We start from the raw sequence: 18,362 nt of genomic DNA on the forward strand, positions 1-18,362 counted from the left end.
GATGACTTTATTGTCGATTACTTGATACTTTATATTCAACGAGATTTAGTTAAGACTATAGTTATAAATTCTATTGTAGATGAGTTTTATATTTTAAAATCTCGTAGACCTTAACTTGAGGGTCCGTCCTGCATATCACTATCATTAAGACGTATCATTAAGACGTATGTACTAATAAAATGTCATTTAGACTTACATACTATCAAAAATTAGTTCATTTAATCTCTTTTTAGAAAACTATAACTAATTTTTATTTTTTTATTTATATATTTATTTATTAAATATTAATATATTTTTTCACTCCTTCTTTTTCATTAACTAAACTACTTCTTTTTCATTAACTAAACTAGTTAAATTTATTTTATTTTTAAATTTTTATTATTTTTATATTAATTTTTCTTTTTCATTTCATTTTTTCCTTTTAACCGTTTTTATTTATCTCATTCTTAAATTTTAATTTTTGAAAAAAAATTAATAATTTACTTATGAATTTTATGTTTTACCAGAGTTTCTTTCTTATTTATTTTAATATGAACAAAAATAAAATTAATAATTTTTTATTTAATTTGTAATTCATTACTTATAATAATAAAAAGGAACATTGTTTTGTCTAATATTTAATTATTACTCTTTTGTTTTGATGAATTAGTTGATATTATTATTTATTATTAATTTATTTATTTTTGTGTTGAATGATTTTTATTGTTAAAAGGATAAGTAACTGTTATATTCAATGACCAAACAATTTTAAAATAATTAATAATCAATGTTAATATAAGAAAAAAATATAAAAAAAAAAGAAATTTAAAGTTAAAATAATTAATGATAAATGTTCATATATATCAAATTAAATTAAAATAATTAATAATAAATATTTTTATAAAAATAATAAATAATTATAAAATAAATAAAAATAAATAATTCATTTATTAATGAAAAAGAAAAAGGGTGAAAATATATTAATATTTAATTAATAAATATATAAATTAAAAAATAAAAAATAACTATAATTTACTAAAAGAGGTTAAATGAGTCAACAACCTCTTATTAATACATATTTTTATTAATACATATGTCTAAGTGAGATAGTTGCACAAGTATATACGTATAAGTAAATCTAACTAACTTTTTTTTCTATAACTAAATTAAACTTTTATCATATAAGTGTTAACTAGAATATGTATTTAATAAAAAAATATATATATATATATATTTTAATTTTTAATTACTATTGTTTTAAATTCTTAATTTATATTGCATAAAATATAAAAACCTGAATTATTTAATTTATTAGGATCAAAATTAAAATATAAAATACAACCCATGTTCATTTTTGTATGCAATTAATTATATATTTGATGGTTACAAGTTTGGTTTTATTTTTACAAATAAATGGAGTTCACTACTAATATTAAAATATAAAATTCTTTTTAAATAATTTAAAAAAAAATATTAATTCAAATAAAAAGTTGTAAAAAGAAAATTAATTTATAAAATAACATTAAAATAATCAAAACTAAATAATATTACAAATTTTTAAGATTTAAAATTTTAGTTAAAAAATCTAACACTTATCTAATTTTTTTGTTTTTATGGTGATTTCAAAAGTCTTATATTAGAAAACAACGCACTAATAGTATATTATGTAATTTTATTTTATTTTATTTTGTTGAATTGGACTTAATTCTAAATACGAACTCGAGAAACGATTATCAAAATAATGTGAGAGCATAAACAACAAATGACCTACCAATAACTAAAAATATTATTTGAATTATAAAAATATGAGATAAAAATCATATTCGACTAATCGAAATGTGGGGGCAAAAATAAAATAATTTTTCATCCTCTTTTGAAAACTCTTTTTAGTGGAAAAAACTTTGACAATAATCTTTACTTTCTAAGTAATTTTAACTAAAATTATTGATCTGCAATATATATATATAATTTATTTATTTATTAAATAAAATTCTAAAATAACTTATAACATATGATAATGACTAACTTTTCAACTATAATTTCTTCATTCTCAATAAGCTATTGCCTTAACGAATTGGATAAAAAAAAAATTAATTTACTTAAAAATTATATTTTTCAAATGTCTTATTTAGTATTATTTAGATTAAATAATATATATATTTAATTATGTATAACAAATGTTTTCTAACTGGCCCCATATGTTTATTTTCTACAATAGATTAATAAAATAGATAAAAAGAAATATTGTTAAATGTTAACACACCAAAGAGATAACTAAGTAAGAGATACGAGAAAAGTTGCAATTTGAGAACAATGCCTTATGTTTATATTCTATTATAATTCCTTTTTCACAATATTGTTAATGTTGTTTATGTTTCTTATAGCCATATCATTAAAACTCATACTATTTGTACTAAAGTAATTAATGTAACGATTTGAGTCCATATAGAAGATTTCATGTCTCCCATGGGAGTGATCCATCCCTTTCTCTCTTTTGTAACACTCTTACAAATTCTTCTGAGCTCAAATTCCCGTCTTTGTTTACATCGAAAACAAAATATATCATATCAACCACGTTCTCCGATAGAGTAATCTCGCAAACCTAACAACAACAACAACCACAACCAATGAATCTGAATGAAAAATCAAGAAATCTCATATTAATAACTACAAACATATTTACATACTTGGAATGCAGCTCTTTGAAAGTCTTGTTTGGTCAAGAGCCCATTTAGCTTTCCATGAGCAAAAATAGCAAGAGATAGCTGCTGCAATTTTTTTCGAAGCTCGGCCAAGCTTTTGAACTCCTCGAAAGTAAACCTAACGCTTGCCAGCCTTGGATCGTCGTGTAGTTCCCTTACTCTTGCGACAAACATATCTATATCGCCAATATCTGCGGATGCAACCATCGAGAAGGCAAAATCTATAGCCGATATGGTTCCTCTAGATTTGAAGTCATAATGGGCAAACTCCAATCTCAAAATCTGCATAGTTTTAGTCAAAAGTATCATATAATTAATGCTCTATATATAAGAAAAGGATAAGTTGGTTTTACTTCTTCATGCAAATCTCTCAAGAACTCGACAAATTTGTCATGTTTAAGGCAGGTGTTTCCATCTTTGCCGAAGAAATTCTCAAGCAAACCGCCATTTTCAACCGCGCTGGAGACATTCAGCCCAATTCGAAGCCCGTCTCTATGCTTCCCGCCTTGCCTGTTGTGAGTTCTCATGAAACTCATCACTTTCTTGAACTCTTCCCTGTCTATCTCCCTGTTTTAGACAACAAATATTGGTCTAAATCATGTGGAAAGGAATAGCTTTCGATTATAAAAATAAACTGAGCTTTTGTTTACCCGTTATTGTCGAGGTCAAACATTTTGAATGCCACCGAGAAACATGATTCGGGAATGCTGAGTAAGGTGACGAAAAATATGTACCTGTCGTGTTTCAAATAAGATTATAATTCCTTAAAAACAAAAAGTCTGTGAAGATCACAGTTACCACGGGCCAACAACACAGAACCGTGTTAATCTTACTCGGGGAATGAGATGAGACCGTCGTTATTGGTGTCGAATAGCATGAAGAACTCGGAAGGAGCACAATGAAGTGTGCTTCCAACAGCCTCTCCTTTAAGACTTCCAACTCTAATGCAATCCGATTCCCATGGTGGGAATACTGGAATTATTGCCCGCATTAGATCTGCTCCGTTCATCATAACCTCTTTTCCGGGACTCTTAATCGATGCAAAGTACTCGAAAACCTATTTAATCAATAGTTTGTTTTTCAGAAAACCTCACGAATAAACAGATCAAACACAGAGTTTCATCACCTTCTCCGGAGGGCTCATGGTTCTGATACGTTTCTCATACTTGAAGAAAACCTTCCTTCTATAATCATCTAGGATTTTACAAAAAAAAACATCATAAACAATAATCTTATATAGTTCTATATATCAACCCATGATGTTCTATAAATTACCTCCAAAAATGAGGAACCCTGATTTCTTTTTCGCAACAGGAGCTGCCTCTCCATCTGAATCAGCAAAACAGATTGATGAATCTGAATTTGAATATTGATAAAGACCCATGCCCGATAAAACAACAAGGATGGTTGTCAACGAATCTGATCTTAAACCCGTCTCAAAATTAGATCTGTTCTGATTATCCCAACAATGTTCTTGAGACTGCAACCACGATTGAGAAGATAAAAGACGCGATCGCAAGGCTTGACGAACAGGGATTGAATTCGAGACTCTCCTCATCGATGATGTTAAAAGAAGCATTTTGCAGTTCATAGTATCTTAATGGCTTAATGCAGAGAAAGAGAAAGAGGTAGATTGTGAGCGAAAATGAAGGAGTCAGTTGTTTAGAGTTAGTTAAATTAGTTATAAGTGACAGTTATTAATGAAACATTCAAATAAACTAAATCAACCAAACTTTTGAAAACAAAAATATACTCATTTCCATTTTTTTTATTATTGGTTAGTTTTTCGATCTAAACATGAACATCCTTTCAATGATTATTAGGCAACCGGAAGGAACCTCCGGCATAAAGCATCTCATAAACCGGCTTAATTCTCCTAGTCAAAACCAAACCGAGAACAGAGCCAGCAGCACAAACTCCGGCCAAAGCAAAAAAGGTGACCCGAAAGCAATCAGGACCCAAACATGTCTTAGAATGTTGTCTCATAGCCTCAGCATCGTAAACATTGCCCGCGAGAATCCCCGAGAATAAAAGGGCCCCGAGAGGATTTCCTAGCGACATGAAACTAAAGATGACACCAAAATTCTTCAGCCCAAACAGCTCAGACGCAGTTGGAACCATGGTCGAGAATTGGACCCCATAGCAGACCCCGAGAATGGCTGTTGCAGCATAAAGGGTTCCATCGATACCCGATGCGAATAGAAGGTAGGTCATTATCATCACTACTTGCGTAACAGACATCCAAATTGTTCTAGGAGTGAAACTTTTCCTGCAATATTGAAGATATTTTCATACTAAGAACGCTCTGATTTAAGTGGGGTTATTCTGTTCTTGTTCTATTCAAATCTTACCTGACAAAGTATTCAGATACCGCCCCTCCGCTAAGACGGCCGATGAAATTGCAGAAGCTGAAAAGGGAAAGAAGAACGGTTGTGTCTTTAGTCCCCATGGCAACCGCAATCTGGGCTAGATTGTTCAAAACAGTAACACCTGTACCAACCCCAGCAAAGTAAACCAGAAACAGTAGCCAGAAATCGGCTTTAACAAAAGCTTCACGAAAACTAAAGTCCTCTCCTCTTCTAGGCCGTCTCTTCTTCCTCACAGCCCCCTCTCCCAAAGCAAGAAGCGTGTCAATTTCCGAAACGCTGTCAATCTTAGGCAAACTCTCAAGCATAGACGAAGACGAGCCATGAGAAGCAACCAACAATGGCTCTTCTTGATTCGGAGGCTGATCGAGTTTACTCCGAATGGAGGAAGGATAAAAAGCCATTTTCACAGGAATGGCAAGAGGAGCAATGAGAAGCAACACCATGACAGCAATCAAAGAATAAGAAATTGAAGTATTCAATGGTATGAAATGATCAAGTATTGTAGTGGTAAGAAGATATAGACCGAGTAAAACGCTAGTGATTTGGATGAAAAGGAAATGAGTAGGTTCAGCCGGATCTTCACCGGAAGCAGGAGTACAAGGACGAACGTAATACATCAAGCTTATACACAAGATCGGAACGCCGATTGCAAGAAATAACAAAAGATTTGGAGATGAATTTCGAAGAAGAATACCGAAGATTTCTGTGTAGACTGCCGCACTTAAACCTGCGTATCCTTTGAGAATTCCGGCGACTGTTCCACGGCTGAGTGGGAAATTCCTCATGTTTGTTACAAGAACGGCTGTTCCAAGCCAGGCACTGCTATTAGTAGCAATACATAACGCAATCCATAGCTGCAGCCAGAGAGACAATGAATGAATGAATGACAATGAATGATCAGACCTGATCTATCTATATAATATATGTGCAAATGCAATGTAGTATATAATATGAAGAAAATACCAGCCAATAAGGCATGGAATCGACAGTACGGGTGAGAGAGAGCCAAAGGAGGCCATAGCCAAAGAAGCAAAAGAAAGCGCCGATCAAGAGGACGATCCAGGGAGGGATTTTGTTACAAGCAATGCCGGGGAGTATACCGACGTTCTCTCCGACGTCGTTGGCGACTCCGAGGATGGTTAACTGTTTCTGATTGAGACCTAGAACTGATTTGAGAGCGTGAGAGTAGAGAGGGAAATTGTATGGATTACCAGACGCAATTTGAAGCCATACAGCAGCTCCAAGGCCTACCCATGGCGGTCTTGTTCCTACCTTGAGATTCGCCATTGATGTCGTCATCCTTCTAAGCAATCTTTCTTCTTCTTCCTTTCTTTCTTTCTTTCTTGTTCTTCTTCGTCTTTTCGCTTCAAACTGTTATCAGAATATGAAGACAAAGAAGAGGAAAAGTAGGGAAAATACCCTTGGGGGCAAATCAGTCAATTCTCATATTATTATTATTTTAATTTTTTTAAAGTTAAATTAAGAATAAAGTAAGAACAATAAAAAAAGAGAAAGCTAATAATTAATTATTTATGAGATTTGATTGGGAAATTTGACGAGATGGGTTTAAAGATTAACTTATTTGAGTTTTTAACTGGCGTACAAAATTAAATTCGTTGGTGATATTTTTTTTTTGAACAATTTTGTCTATGTCGCGAGACGCAACCGGCATTCGCGAGATGATTAATTTTATTTTATTTTTTTCAAAAAAAAATCATCTCGCGAATGTCAGTTGCGTCTCGCGATTATGGACTTTATTTCAAAAAAAAAATCATCTCGCTAATGTCAGTTGCGTCTCGCGATTATGGACTTTTCCACGGCATCTGTTTACGTCTTGCAACGTGACCATTTTCGAAGTCAAAAACTCAAATAAGGCCATGGTCATTTAGTCAAATTTTTCATTTGATTTGCTTTTGTTTTACTATAGATAGAGACCCTTTTAATTATTATTATTATTATTAAATTGTGATTATAACTAACTAGGTTCTTTTAGGATATTTTGTCAATTTATTTCGTGATATAGATTTTCTTTTGTTACATTTGATTATAAAGTGATGCTTGAGTGACATTTGTGTTATACAAATAAATTTGTCATTCAATCACATGTGTTGGAGCCAGTGTTTTTCAATTAGAAATGAAATTCATTAAAAAGTAGCTTATTTAGATTTTATATATATATAAAAATATTAATTGATATTTTAATTAATAGTTATTATAATATTATTTTGTATTTAAATTTTATAAAAATAAAGCAAAAATATTTTATTGTTTGGATGAATGAATCTAGTAATTGAATTGTTAAAAAAAATTGATAAGAAATTAAAGATTATTGTTTGCTTGAAGTGAATGTAAGATCTGGGTCTATAAAATTGAGTTGAGGTGGATTTGAAAAAAAAATTGAGATGAGTTTAAGAATATAAAGAGAAAATTATGGGTGAAATAAGAGGCGATAAAAATAAATTTTGTCAATTAAAAATTAGATAAAAAATAATGTATTAAATTAAAAAATTTAAAAATTGTTAATAATGTCCCAATCTTACCAAATTTTTTTTGTTTTTATTGTTTTTGGTGGCCTGAATAGATCCGCCCCTAAGTATGACTAAGGAATTATACTTGTACATTTAAAAAATTAAAAAGAAATGTGATAAATAATAGTTTTCTCATAAAATTTAGTATTTAATCTTAATTAACAAGTTGTTAAATGCAATGAGAGACTGTGATTATGAAAATTTTAATAATTATATTAAATAAAGAGAAATAATTTAAATTAAATTACTTAATAATTAAATTAAAATTATTGAGTTTCCATTCTAAACAAAAACCAAATTATTGAGACCAAAACAACTTTTTCTTCATAAAATTATGACATATTGAAATTTGATATATTTGTTAATACATCATAATAAAATTCTAATTTGACCCGGCATCTAGTAATTGGCTATGCATAAATAATTATTTTATTTTATATAATGGGTTAATGGCCAAAGATTCTTTCAACACATTTAAAGGTTTCATGCATAAACAAATATAAGCATTTAAGTATGCGTGTACAAAATATCTACTCATTTAAGTGAAAATCCCATCCACCTACTCACTGTCACAAAAATGGGCTAAAGAGTTCTATTCTCACTACACCATTCCATTATGAAAATGGTTGGATTCAATTAGTATTTCATTTGCAATTTATTTTCATTCTTCATATATTTTTGTTATATATATATATATATATATATATATATATTAGTTTATTATGAAAAATAAGATTTTTTATTTAGTTATAGGTTCAAATTTAAAAATAAATTACTTGGTCATCACATCATACCACACTACCCGTTTTTTGAAATGAAACGAGTTGGGTTGTTAATTCGTGAGTTAAGTTAGTTGATCCACACATAAAACTTTAGTTAAATTTAAAAAATAAGATTAAAATTTATATATTTAAATCTTGAAGTTAACTTAATAATATAAGTACAATCTTCCAACCAAATAAACTAATAAGCCTTTATATTTTACCTTAAACATAAAATTTGATAAAATCAAAATTAGATAACACGTTATTTTATATATATAATAATGTTTAATGATAGATGACCTGACCTTGTTCCATCTATTTCGTGAGATAAATAGATTTGGATGTTGATTCGCTTATAAAATTGTAGAGTTTTATATTTTAAGTTCTAACATAAAATTTGGATAAACGTGCAATATTGCATTTATATAATTTTAATTTTTTTATTAATTTCTTATAAAACAAATTAAGATCTAATTGTGTTTTACAAAATAGAGAACACATTATTTTTACATCCATAACATTATACTTTAATTCATATATTTTTAGTAATGATGATTAAATATTCATTTTTGTTTTAAATTTTAATGTATGTAAATAAATATGAATAACATGTTCGATATATTAATTAATATGGATACTTTGTTGGTTGATATATTGATTAATCTGATTTTCAAAAAATTATATATAAAATATATATATATATATATATATATATATATAATTATAAATTGAATTAAAAAATAAAAAATACCTCAACAGTTAAAGTTCACATTTTATATTTGAGACCAGAGTCAAATTTCAACTAATGTGAATTTTATAGTGTTATTATAAAGACTAAAATGTTAATGATGCTGGTATATGTGAGTGTGAATTTAAGGGATAAAAAAGTTATATTTGCATGTGGGTGTCGAGACCTAACCCAATGGGTGATATATGTGGTTGCGAATTTGAGAAATTAAGGATTTATATGTGAATGTGGGTATGAATGAGGGAATGGTGGTTTAAATTTAAGCGGTGGAGACCTAACCCCAATATTTCAACTTTTTTCTCGCTTTATATCTCACTCTCACTTCTGTCACTCTTTCGACCTCATGAAAAATTAGGGCAAATTGGAAGGATAATTATAGTTCTATGATATATATCGTAACTGAGGTCCTTATATTGAATCTTGTCATAAACGTCACGTAACCAATGATCTTAAATAACTTTATATATATATATATATGTTGATGTAAAGTTATTTAAGATCATTGGTTACGTGACGTTTATGACAAGATTCGATATAAGGACCTCAGTTACGACATCAACACGTACGTACGTATACGTAAATGTGAGATTTGTTTCAGGTTCTTTATAATTGGAATAAAAATCATTATTACCATGTGCACACAATTAGGAAGAAATTTCGAATGCGACGTTTGTGAGTAAATGTACGATTTTTTTCAGGTTGTCTACAATTTGAAATAGAAACATTTTTTTTATCATGTGCACACAATTAAGTGTATCCAAGAACAAAGTTAACTCATTTGTACTTCATAATTTTGTTTGATAATTTTTTGTCGTGTATGCTTATTTAAATTAAAAAATAAAATTAACTCATATGTACTTCATGATTCTGTTTAAATATCGTGCTTTTAACTTCTCTGTACTGATGTAAATTATGCACTTGTTAAGTTTAATAAAGATGGATGGATGTGATTATGACTACCCAACAATTGTTACTAATATTTGAACCATATAAATGGTTATTAGAAAAGGTATTGTTATTGGATGTTTCTAACTCATTTTAAGTTTGATTTTATAGGTTATCAATTCTGTTTGAATTATCATTTGCATCATTATTGTTTTTGATGTAGTAAAACCTATAACTCGAAAGTATTTGAAAAGAGCTAAAGAATTTTGGGGACTACATTAAAATTAAAAGATTGTTTAAATAATAAAGACCATGATGACTATGGTTGGAAATTTGTTTTTTTTGAGAAAAAAAAATAGAATAACAGATTAAGTATGTAGCCTACAAACACACATAAACTTTGATGGTGTTATTCGTGTACCTCTTAAATTATGCTAGAACTCAACTAAAAAACCATGCCCAATAACTTAATAAACTAGGAGAGAAACCGTTAATGACTCGGTGAATGCTTATTAGAAGATCCCTAATTTTATATCATTGCTCGTCTTTACTCTTTACTGTGGATTCAACATCTAGTATTTTTTATCAAATTAAAAAAAAAAATTAAAAACTTAATTAAAGTTACTTTTCTAGTAATCATTTTTATTACATCATATTGTGAAAATTATAAGTAACTAAAAAATACCAAATTAAAAAAAATAAATATATTGGACAATGCCCTAAAGTAATTCAAAACTTAGACATTGTCAAATTTGAAGACCTCCTCATTGACAAACTGATCAACAAGCCCATCCACATCTCCCCTATCTTGAACAACTTGGGTTTCATAAGGTATGGTTTGAATTTGTGCCAAATGAATAGCTGATAGGGCTTGAACTTTAGCCAACTCAGATTGAACCTTAATGATTTGATCTTGCAATTGAGTAATAACCCCAGTACATCCATAAACTGGGTCAGCAATTCTCCAGCTTGCTTCAAGACTCATGCAATCTGCAGCCATTGCTCTTGCATGAACAGGAAGATCCTACAAAAGTAATTGTTACAGTTATTTAACTCCTAGATTCTAGATTACATTTTATTTTATTTTAATTTTCTACATATGCAATGAAAATAAATAAAGAATAAGATGAAAGTGAAGGTTTTATAAATAAATACCTTCAAGGATTTGGCAACATTGTTAGCTCCAAAGATTTTATGAACACAATCATATCTTTGTGGATTATTTGAAGGAAAATATGGAGCAAATATGCAATCTTTGGAGCATCTTCTTCTCAAATATTTGCAAGCTGCACATCTAGTACCAGATTTCGACATCTCTAAGATATTCTAACTAGTTATTTTTATTCTCGATATGATTCTGATCACAATAAAATCTTTGAATCGATATTGAGAAAATATTTGAGTTTTATAATGTGTTCTACTTCTTAAGAAAATTTAATTCGAATACAATGGCTAGTTTTGTAAGTAAAAATGGAATATTTGAATACAACGGCTAGTTTTTTAAATGAAAATGGAAACGATATATAGATAAAAAAAAAATGTGATGATTTGTGGTATTGATTTTTAAATTCCATTTGAAGCTATTTTTAAAATTTTCATTAATCTTCTTTCTCCCAAATAGATATAAATTATACTATTCTTCATTAAACTTCTTCCTCCTTTAAAATATATTTTTTTTTAATTATCCATTAAATTTCTCTCTTCTAAATACTTATAAATTAGAATAATTTTTTTCTTTCTAAAATAAATAAACAATTAATCTTTATGTAATATATATATATATATATATATATATATATATATATCTATTAACTTAATTTGGTTATTTTGTTTTCCTTTTTGTTACAACTATTGGGTCTAAAGTGGCTCCAATTCAGTTAAGGGTCCACTTTCAAACTATTGGGTCAATGCTTATGTCTAAAGTGACTCGATTTCAGCTAAGGGTCCACACCTCTAGTTAGGGATGATTGGACTATTGGGTCAATGCTTAATCATCGTTTTTTAGTTATAAACTTGTAAAATTTAAAATTTATATAAAACGGTAAAAATTTAATTTGAAAAAAAATATAATTAATATATTATTATATTTATATATATAATTAAATAATTTTACCTAAACAATTATAAAATTTATATATTTAAATATAAAATTAAATAAATAATAATAATAAATAAATAACACTATAAAAAATTATTTATAAAATTATTATATTAATTTATTTATTTAAATAAATATTAAATATTTTATTTATTTATAAATATAAATTTATTTTTTTAATATAAAATTATATAAAATCAAAATTATTTATAAATTCGTAAAACTTAATAGTTTATTATTAAAATCAAACGGGTAAGATTTTAAAAGTTAAATCCAAATTTTAAGAGTTTTAAATTCAACGTCATTCTATATTTTCGTCTCGATCAACTACCGATCAAACAAAACCCGAGAAAAATCCAAGACAAATTGGGTTAGAGGGTTGAAAACTGGGTCCTCATCCTCGACTTGTCAAACCTGTCCAGAAACATCGAGACGGTCCCGGCTTGGCCTCCACCTTTTTATTCTAAACACCATTCATTTCCCTGCAAAAAGAAAAAGTAAATAAAAGTCAGTTACAAAATAAAGATGGGAATATAATTGTTCATAAGGGTAAAACGGAGAACATAATTAAGGTCTATCAACGGCACGGTGGTTCCCGGAGCTTTACCCTAGCTACGGCGACCATTAACGGCGGAAAAAACTACTAATTACGACGACGGCAACCAACAATACGAAACAAGAACACTACAATATCATAATCTCTACTCTAATTTCAATTTCATCAAAAATAATTCGATCGATTGATTTGAATTAACAATAATAATAAGTGATATATACAGCTAAGAAACTCCATTATTCCGGTAACAGAACAGTTCGCCGGTGATACAAAAACGGTTATTACAGATCATCTGCTTTTGACATAACAGAGAGACGACTCAGTCGCGGTTTAAAGCTACCTCGCCGTCGTTGTTGATGCGATGAAGGTCGAATAAGCGCAGCTAAAGCTCTTTTCACTAGATCACCTTCAACAGTCCCTATACGTACCAAAGAATTCGTCATCGCCGATCTACGAGCATTCAATCGATTCGACGGATAAGGAGCTAACTGACGTTGTTGTTGTTGTTTATTCTGATTCTTATGTAAACCGCAACGAAATGAGCCAGGATGAGTAGTCGGTGAACACATACACGTCCTCTTCTGAACATTCGCTGGAGACGAAACCGGAGAAACCGCGATCGATCGCCTTGGAGAAATTGACGAAAATCTGATCGCAGCAGGAGAACTGATTAGATTAACACGCGTAGGTGAAGCAGATCTGTGTAAGAACGGTGTTGATTGAGAGAGAAAAGTTGAACTAGATGAAGCAAAAGCCGATTGCGATGATGATGCCGGAGAATGAAATCTAGTACGGCAACCACCACCACCACCGCCGCCGGAAGTTCGTCGTGGCGATGAATCCACCATTGAAATTGAATTGAGAATCTAAAAAGATGAGTTTAGGTAATGAATTTGGCAAACCTAGCTTAAGTGAAGGTATGTATTTATAGTAGAATGGAGATAAGTATTACCGAAAGGAGAGGGAGAGCAAAACGACGAAAGAGGGAGTCGTTTTGAAGACGGATCTGAATTTTCCTGAAAGGGAGGAGAGAGAGTTTGGAAAGTGATGGCCACGTCTAAAAGTGGGACCCAACTGACAGTCTTCTTGTTAGATTACACGTAGAGAGAGAATGAATTTTAATATAATCCAAATTACGAAAGGAGGAAGCATTGTCATGCGGATGTGTTTGTTTTTTTTGTTTTTTTATAAAGATATTTTTTATTATTTTTAAAATTTAAAAAAAAATAAAGATAACTTAATAAGGTGATGCTCGTGTAGGGTAACTGCAATAATGAAGGATAGACATTGGAAATGGGATAGGGTTGGATTTTATCTTCATATCTAATATTCACATAAATTATATATTTGTTTTGAATTTTAAGAGTGTCTTGTGACAGGCCGTATTTGATCTCATTTGTTTCATTCTAGAATTTTAAATTATGTATCACGGGTAATATGAGTCTATCTAGATCCTTTGTTATGGAATCTTTCATGTTCAAGGACAAAATGGTAATAATATTGTTTTTTCGGAGGTTTAACTTAATTTTAGTCTTTCAGATTTTGTTCGATTATTTCCAGCTATTCTCGTACATCACAAATTTTTAAGACATACAAATCATATTCGACGTGTGTATATCTCGAAAAAAATATTTAATTTAAAATATACATATTTTAAAATTTATAAATTGTACATAAAATTATTTAATTAAAATTTTGTGAAAAATAAATACAAAATTTATCTCTATTGAATTTTCCAAATCTTTTATTGTTTTAGTAACTCAAATCAACTTTTAAAATTTAAAAGGTATAAATTTCTACAAACTCATTTAAAAAAATATATATTCAAAAAATATTATTTTATATACGAATATGTTAAATTAATTAAAAAATTAAAAATAATATTTTACTTTTTGAAAAAAATATTAAATAATTAAAATTATGATAGTTAAATATACAAATTTAACCATTAAAAATAAAAATGACTCAAATTTAGAATCTGAATTGAATCATTAATATTATAAAAAGTTGTTTTAATGAGTGAAAATATTTAAAAATAATTAATATATAATATTTTAATTGATAAATTATTTAATATAATATAAATGAAAACTGCTCTACACCTTCCTTTAAATAACTTAAACTAAATAATATATTTTGATTCATATTTATTAATTTTGTTTTTGAAAGGTGAAATATATAGTGTGGTTGTCAACAAATATTGATTAATTTAATAATTAAAACATTATAATAAGTGGAAATATATTTCCAAAATATAATAAGGTATGGTCTGCCGCATTAATATCCCCAATTACACTATTTATTGTATAACACTGTAATAAATGAATTTGGATCAAATAGTTTAGTCAAACACACTGATTTTTATTTAATAGAGAGATAGTTGGACTTTACATCTATAAATAAGCATATGTATTATGAAATTTAGATTCCATCATAGAAAAACAAATCTGAAAAGTTTTGATTCCAAATTACAAGCATATATAATAAATTTGTTGCCATAAAATAATGAATGTGAGTTAGGGCCGAAATGATATAAAAATTACTGGGAATTTAGAATCATTAACACAAATTAAAAAGAAATAATTGATTAGGTTTAGCATGTGATATTTGGTGCCCAATTAGTACAACTTCTGTGCATTATGTCTGCTAATAGTTGATTAAGGTTATAATTAATTATATATAATATATATAATTCTTTCTCCACACCATGATTGACTAGACAATTGGAACATGCCACCGAAAGCTGTTTTATTTATTTATTTTTGTTGGAAATTAGGCTCTAATTGGTTATGTACCCATTTGTGGTTCAACATACCTCGGGCAGGTTCTTTCTTTTGATTTTTTTTAAAGTTAGTTAGGAAATCTTATAATTTGTAGGTTATTGTGAAATTGTATAAAATTCGGAACTTGGTTGAATTGAATTGGTGAACTAATTGATCTTTAGAAGATTTCCAAAATCGTTAACACTAGTTTTTTTATATTTGTGAGTATTTTAGTTTATATTTTTATTGTTGTTTAAATAGTTAATTTCGTTGTATTTTGGGTGTGATTAAGTTTAAAGAACTCTTATTTATATAGTAGTGCATATATTTATTTATAATAAATAAAACGTAATATAAAGTTTTATATTTTAAGAAAATTTGTTAGATATATACAATATACATACAAAATTACAAAGATAAAAAAAATGAAATAACGAATTAAGTATTTAGTCTGCAAACACACTTAGCCTGACGGGGGCTCAAACCTAATAACTTATAGTCAGTATCCACCTCTTATTGCTACTTGGCTAGAAAAAGGGATAAAATTATAAAAATAAATAAATAGTATAATTGGTTAATTACCTCCCATACATATGTGAGTAAAAGCAAGCTTACATAATAAAGACATTTTTAATAATCACTATAGTTTTAGGCTTTTAGCTATAAAATTAAGGTTACACATTAAAAAAAACCAAAATTAAGGGAAGAACCTCCTATTTTTTTATAAATCAAAATTTATTTCAACATTTTCATTAGAGTAATTCAACGTTTAAAATCAGACTATGTTAGTAAAAATGTAAAAAAAATGAATATATAAAAAATTGTTGTTATAATTCATACATTAAAAAAAAGATAAATAAAACAATTCCATTATACCAAGTTACATAAAAACATTCACACTCAAACACATTTTGGGTAACTCAAATGAAAACTTAATTATAAAAAATAATAAAAAATATTCACAAATTATAAAAAGCTACAACTATGTGTTAAATATATTATAATTTAGTCTGTTTTAAAACTATAAATTAAATGTAAATGAATTAGGTTAGAAATGATCAACACATATGAATTAGGTTAGAAATGATCAACAAACATAAATATATATATTGACTATGAATTGAATTGAGTTGAACAAAACTATATTGATTAATTTAAAATACGTTTTTTCAAAGACAAGCAATATTCTATAACAAATTTTGAAGTAAAGGGTTTTGATTTGAAAGATGGGTCCAAGAATATTGGAAGAAAATTAAGCATGTTCCCACTTAATTAATTCAAATATGCTCACATAAACTAGTCGCAAGTTTGAAAATTTCACATTAAATTTATTATTCTTTCAATTATGGACAACTAGCTAATATATATATATATATATATATATATGGTGCTTCTAGATTTGGACATTTTTAGAATAAAATCAACATTTCTTTACATCTTTTAGAATAATATCAACAATTTATTTTAATTTACTTTTTCAACTAGAGTGGGAAGTTACTTTTTCAACTAAAGTGGGAAGGACATATGCAGTCATAACTTTTTTGTTTTTGTTTAAGATTTAAGTATCCCTCTTCTAGCTTGGTATTATAATCTTAAGTTTATGAGTTCGAGCCTGTTAGAAGAGATTGAAAAATATATATTATTTATATTAAACTGGCATGTTTCTATATTTAAAAAGAGATGAGGGAGCATCAATTATTGTTTTTTAAATTTAGAAAACTAGTAATATCTAATTGTCATGTCCTGAATAAAATCCAACTTTAATTTAAGTTCGTTAATGAAAATAGAATAACTTTTAATCTTGTCACATATAACTATTTTAGTGAATTTTAATTAACTTATTTATTTATTTATTTGTTAGGTCTTACCAATAATAAAAAAAATTGGAACAGGTATAGACATTATGATTAAGAATGGCATACACAAATTTTAATATTACTACAAAATTTTAAATTAATTTACTTATAAATATTTTTTTTTCAAATTAGTATATACATATAAATGTAGATAAATGTTAATATAAATATATAATTAAATGAATAATAAGTTGTAATAAATAAGTTTGTCAATTTAAATTTTAATAGTTGTAAGCAAGTACATCAATAAAACTTATTTAAATCAAAAATATAAAACTGATTTGTATTTAATAATTACATATATTATTATAGATAAAAGTTATATAGATATATATATTATAGAGATTTGATTAAAAATAAATTCTTAAATTTTATGATTGACTTAATTGTGTCTTTGTTTGTAATTTATTATAAATATTGGGGGTGTTTATTTGGATTGAAAAGAAATAAAAAAAAATGTAAAAATTTAATATAATACCTCATAACTATGACTTCTATTTTTATTTAAATTCTTTTAGTGTCTCATATTTTTTATATCACAATTTGATGAACCCTTGACCTGATCTCCTAATCTTCTCGATTTTGTGAATTGTTATAATTAAAATTGATATATTTAGAATTAAGATTTGAGGCAACATTATAACTCAGAATTAAAATGATAAGTATTAAAAATATTTTAGGCAAGATTATTAAAACTAAGAATTATAATGATTAAATGTAGGTTTATTGGGTGTGGGGTTTTTGTTTTGGGGTGATGGTGGGGTGTGGTCCACTTGGAGGACCATATATACCATACATTTAAGGACATGTCTGAAGCCCATAACTTGAGAACAGACTTTTGAACAAAATAAATAAATAAATAAATAATATCAAGATTGTCTTTTTGACTTATTACTACCAAGGCTATAATATCAATAAATAAATAAATAAAGTACTTACTATTTATTATAAAAGAAATTATATTTATTTTCTTTCTATTTATCTTAAATGGAAAACAAAAATAAGTACTAATTACTTACTATTACAAAAGAAATAATTATACTTTTTCTTATCAATATTTCTTTTTTCATTTTTGAAACTAAATTTGTTTTAGAGGAAGTTAATACAATTATTGT

The 18,362-nt window shown here is 27.7% G+C and overlaps 4 protein-coding genes across 4 annotated transcripts; all 4 read right to left on the bottom strand.

Moving 5' to 3' along the window:
- Positions 1-2,345: 2,345 nt before the first annotated feature.
- On the bottom strand, positions 2,346-4,272 carry LOC124916781 (calcium uptake protein, mitochondrial-like). The gene is made up of 7 exons (XM_047457546.1): positions 3,957-4,272; positions 3,808-3,875; positions 3,515-3,738; positions 3,332-3,415; positions 3,035-3,248; positions 2,667-2,963; positions 2,346-2,581 (listed from the first exon to the last, which is right to left on the bottom strand). The coding sequence occupies exons 1-7, from the start codon at positions 4,270-4,272 to the stop codon at positions 2,435-2,437; spliced, it is 1,350 nt and encodes a 449-aa protein (XP_047313502.1). The 3' UTR covers positions 2,346-2,434.
- Positions 4,273-4,396: 124 nt separating this feature from the next.
- On the bottom strand, positions 4,397-6,410 carry LOC124916780 (protein NUCLEAR FUSION DEFECTIVE 4-like). The gene is made up of 3 exons (XM_047457545.1): positions 6,014-6,410; positions 5,033-5,904; positions 4,397-4,950 (listed from the first exon to the last, which is right to left on the bottom strand). Exons 1-3 carry the CDS (start codon positions 6,347-6,349, stop codon positions 4,491-4,493), a joined length of 1,668 nt encoding a protein of 555 aa, XP_047313501.1. The 5' UTR covers positions 6,350-6,410; the 3' UTR covers positions 4,397-4,490.
- A 4,194-nt stretch (positions 6,411-10,604) lies between these two features.
- On the bottom strand, positions 10,605-11,943 carry LOC124915169 (LOB domain-containing protein 24-like). The gene is made up of 2 exons (XM_047455834.1): positions 11,131-11,943; positions 10,605-10,999 (listed from the first exon to the last, which is right to left on the bottom strand). The coding sequence occupies exons 1-2, from the start codon at positions 11,287-11,289 to the stop codon at positions 10,712-10,714; spliced, it is 447 nt and encodes a 148-aa protein (XP_047311790.1). The 5' UTR covers positions 11,290-11,943; the 3' UTR covers positions 10,605-10,711.
- Positions 11,944-12,348: 405 nt separating this feature from the next.
- Positions 12,349-13,542, bottom strand: LOC124915168. The gene is made up of 2 exons (XM_047455833.1): positions 12,851-13,542; positions 12,349-12,555 (listed from the first exon to the last, which is right to left on the bottom strand). Exon 1 carries the CDS (start codon positions 13,475-13,477, stop codon positions 12,911-12,913), a length of 567 nt encoding a protein of 188 aa, XP_047311789.1. The 5' UTR covers positions 13,478-13,542; the 3' UTR covers positions 12,349-12,555; positions 12,851-12,910.
- Between the last annotated feature and the right edge of the window lie 4,820 nt (positions 13,543-18,362).

Source organism: Impatiens glandulifera, chromosome 9, assembly GCF_907164915.1.
Source record: "Impatiens glandulifera chromosome 9, dImpGla2.1, whole genome shotgun sequence".
Taxonomy (NCBI): Eukaryota; Viridiplantae; Streptophyta; class Magnoliopsida; order Ericales; family Balsaminaceae; genus Impatiens; species Impatiens glandulifera.

Coding starts and splice junctions, on each gene's coding strand:
- LOC124916781 (XM_047457546.1), bottom strand. CDS start 4,272: ATGAACTGCAAAATGCTTCTTTTAACATCATCGATGAGGAGAGTCTCG. Junction 3,739..3,807: donor CCATGAGCCCTCCGGAGAAG/GTGATGAAACTC, acceptor TTGATTAAATAG/GTTTTCGAGTACTTTGCATC. Junction 3,416..3,514: donor GGTCTCATCTCATTCCCCGA/GTAAGATTAACA, acceptor GAAACACGACAG/GTACATATTTTTCGTCACCT.
- LOC124916780 (XM_047457545.1), bottom strand. CDS start 6,349: ATGACGACATCAATGGCGAATCTCAAGGTAGGAACAAGACCGCCATGG. Junction 5,905..6,013: donor ATTCCATGCCTTATTGGCTG/GTATTTTCTTCA, acceptor CTCTGGCTGCAG/CTATGGATTGCGTTATGTAT. Junction 4,951..5,032: donor GTATCTGAATACTTTGTCAG/GTAAGATTTGAA, acceptor TCAATATTGCAG/GAAAAGTTTCACTCCTAGAA.
- LOC124915169 (XM_047455834.1), bottom strand. CDS start 11,289: ATGTCGAAATCTGGTACTAGATGTGCAGCTTGCAAATATTTGAGAAGA. Junction 11,000..11,130: donor ATGTTGCCAAATCCTTGAAG/GTATTTATTTAT, acceptor TTACTTTTGTAG/GATCTTCCTGTTCATGCAAG.
- LOC124915168 (XM_047455833.1), bottom strand. CDS start 13,477: ATGGTGGATTCATCGCCACGACGAACTTCCGGCGGCGGTGGTGGTGGT.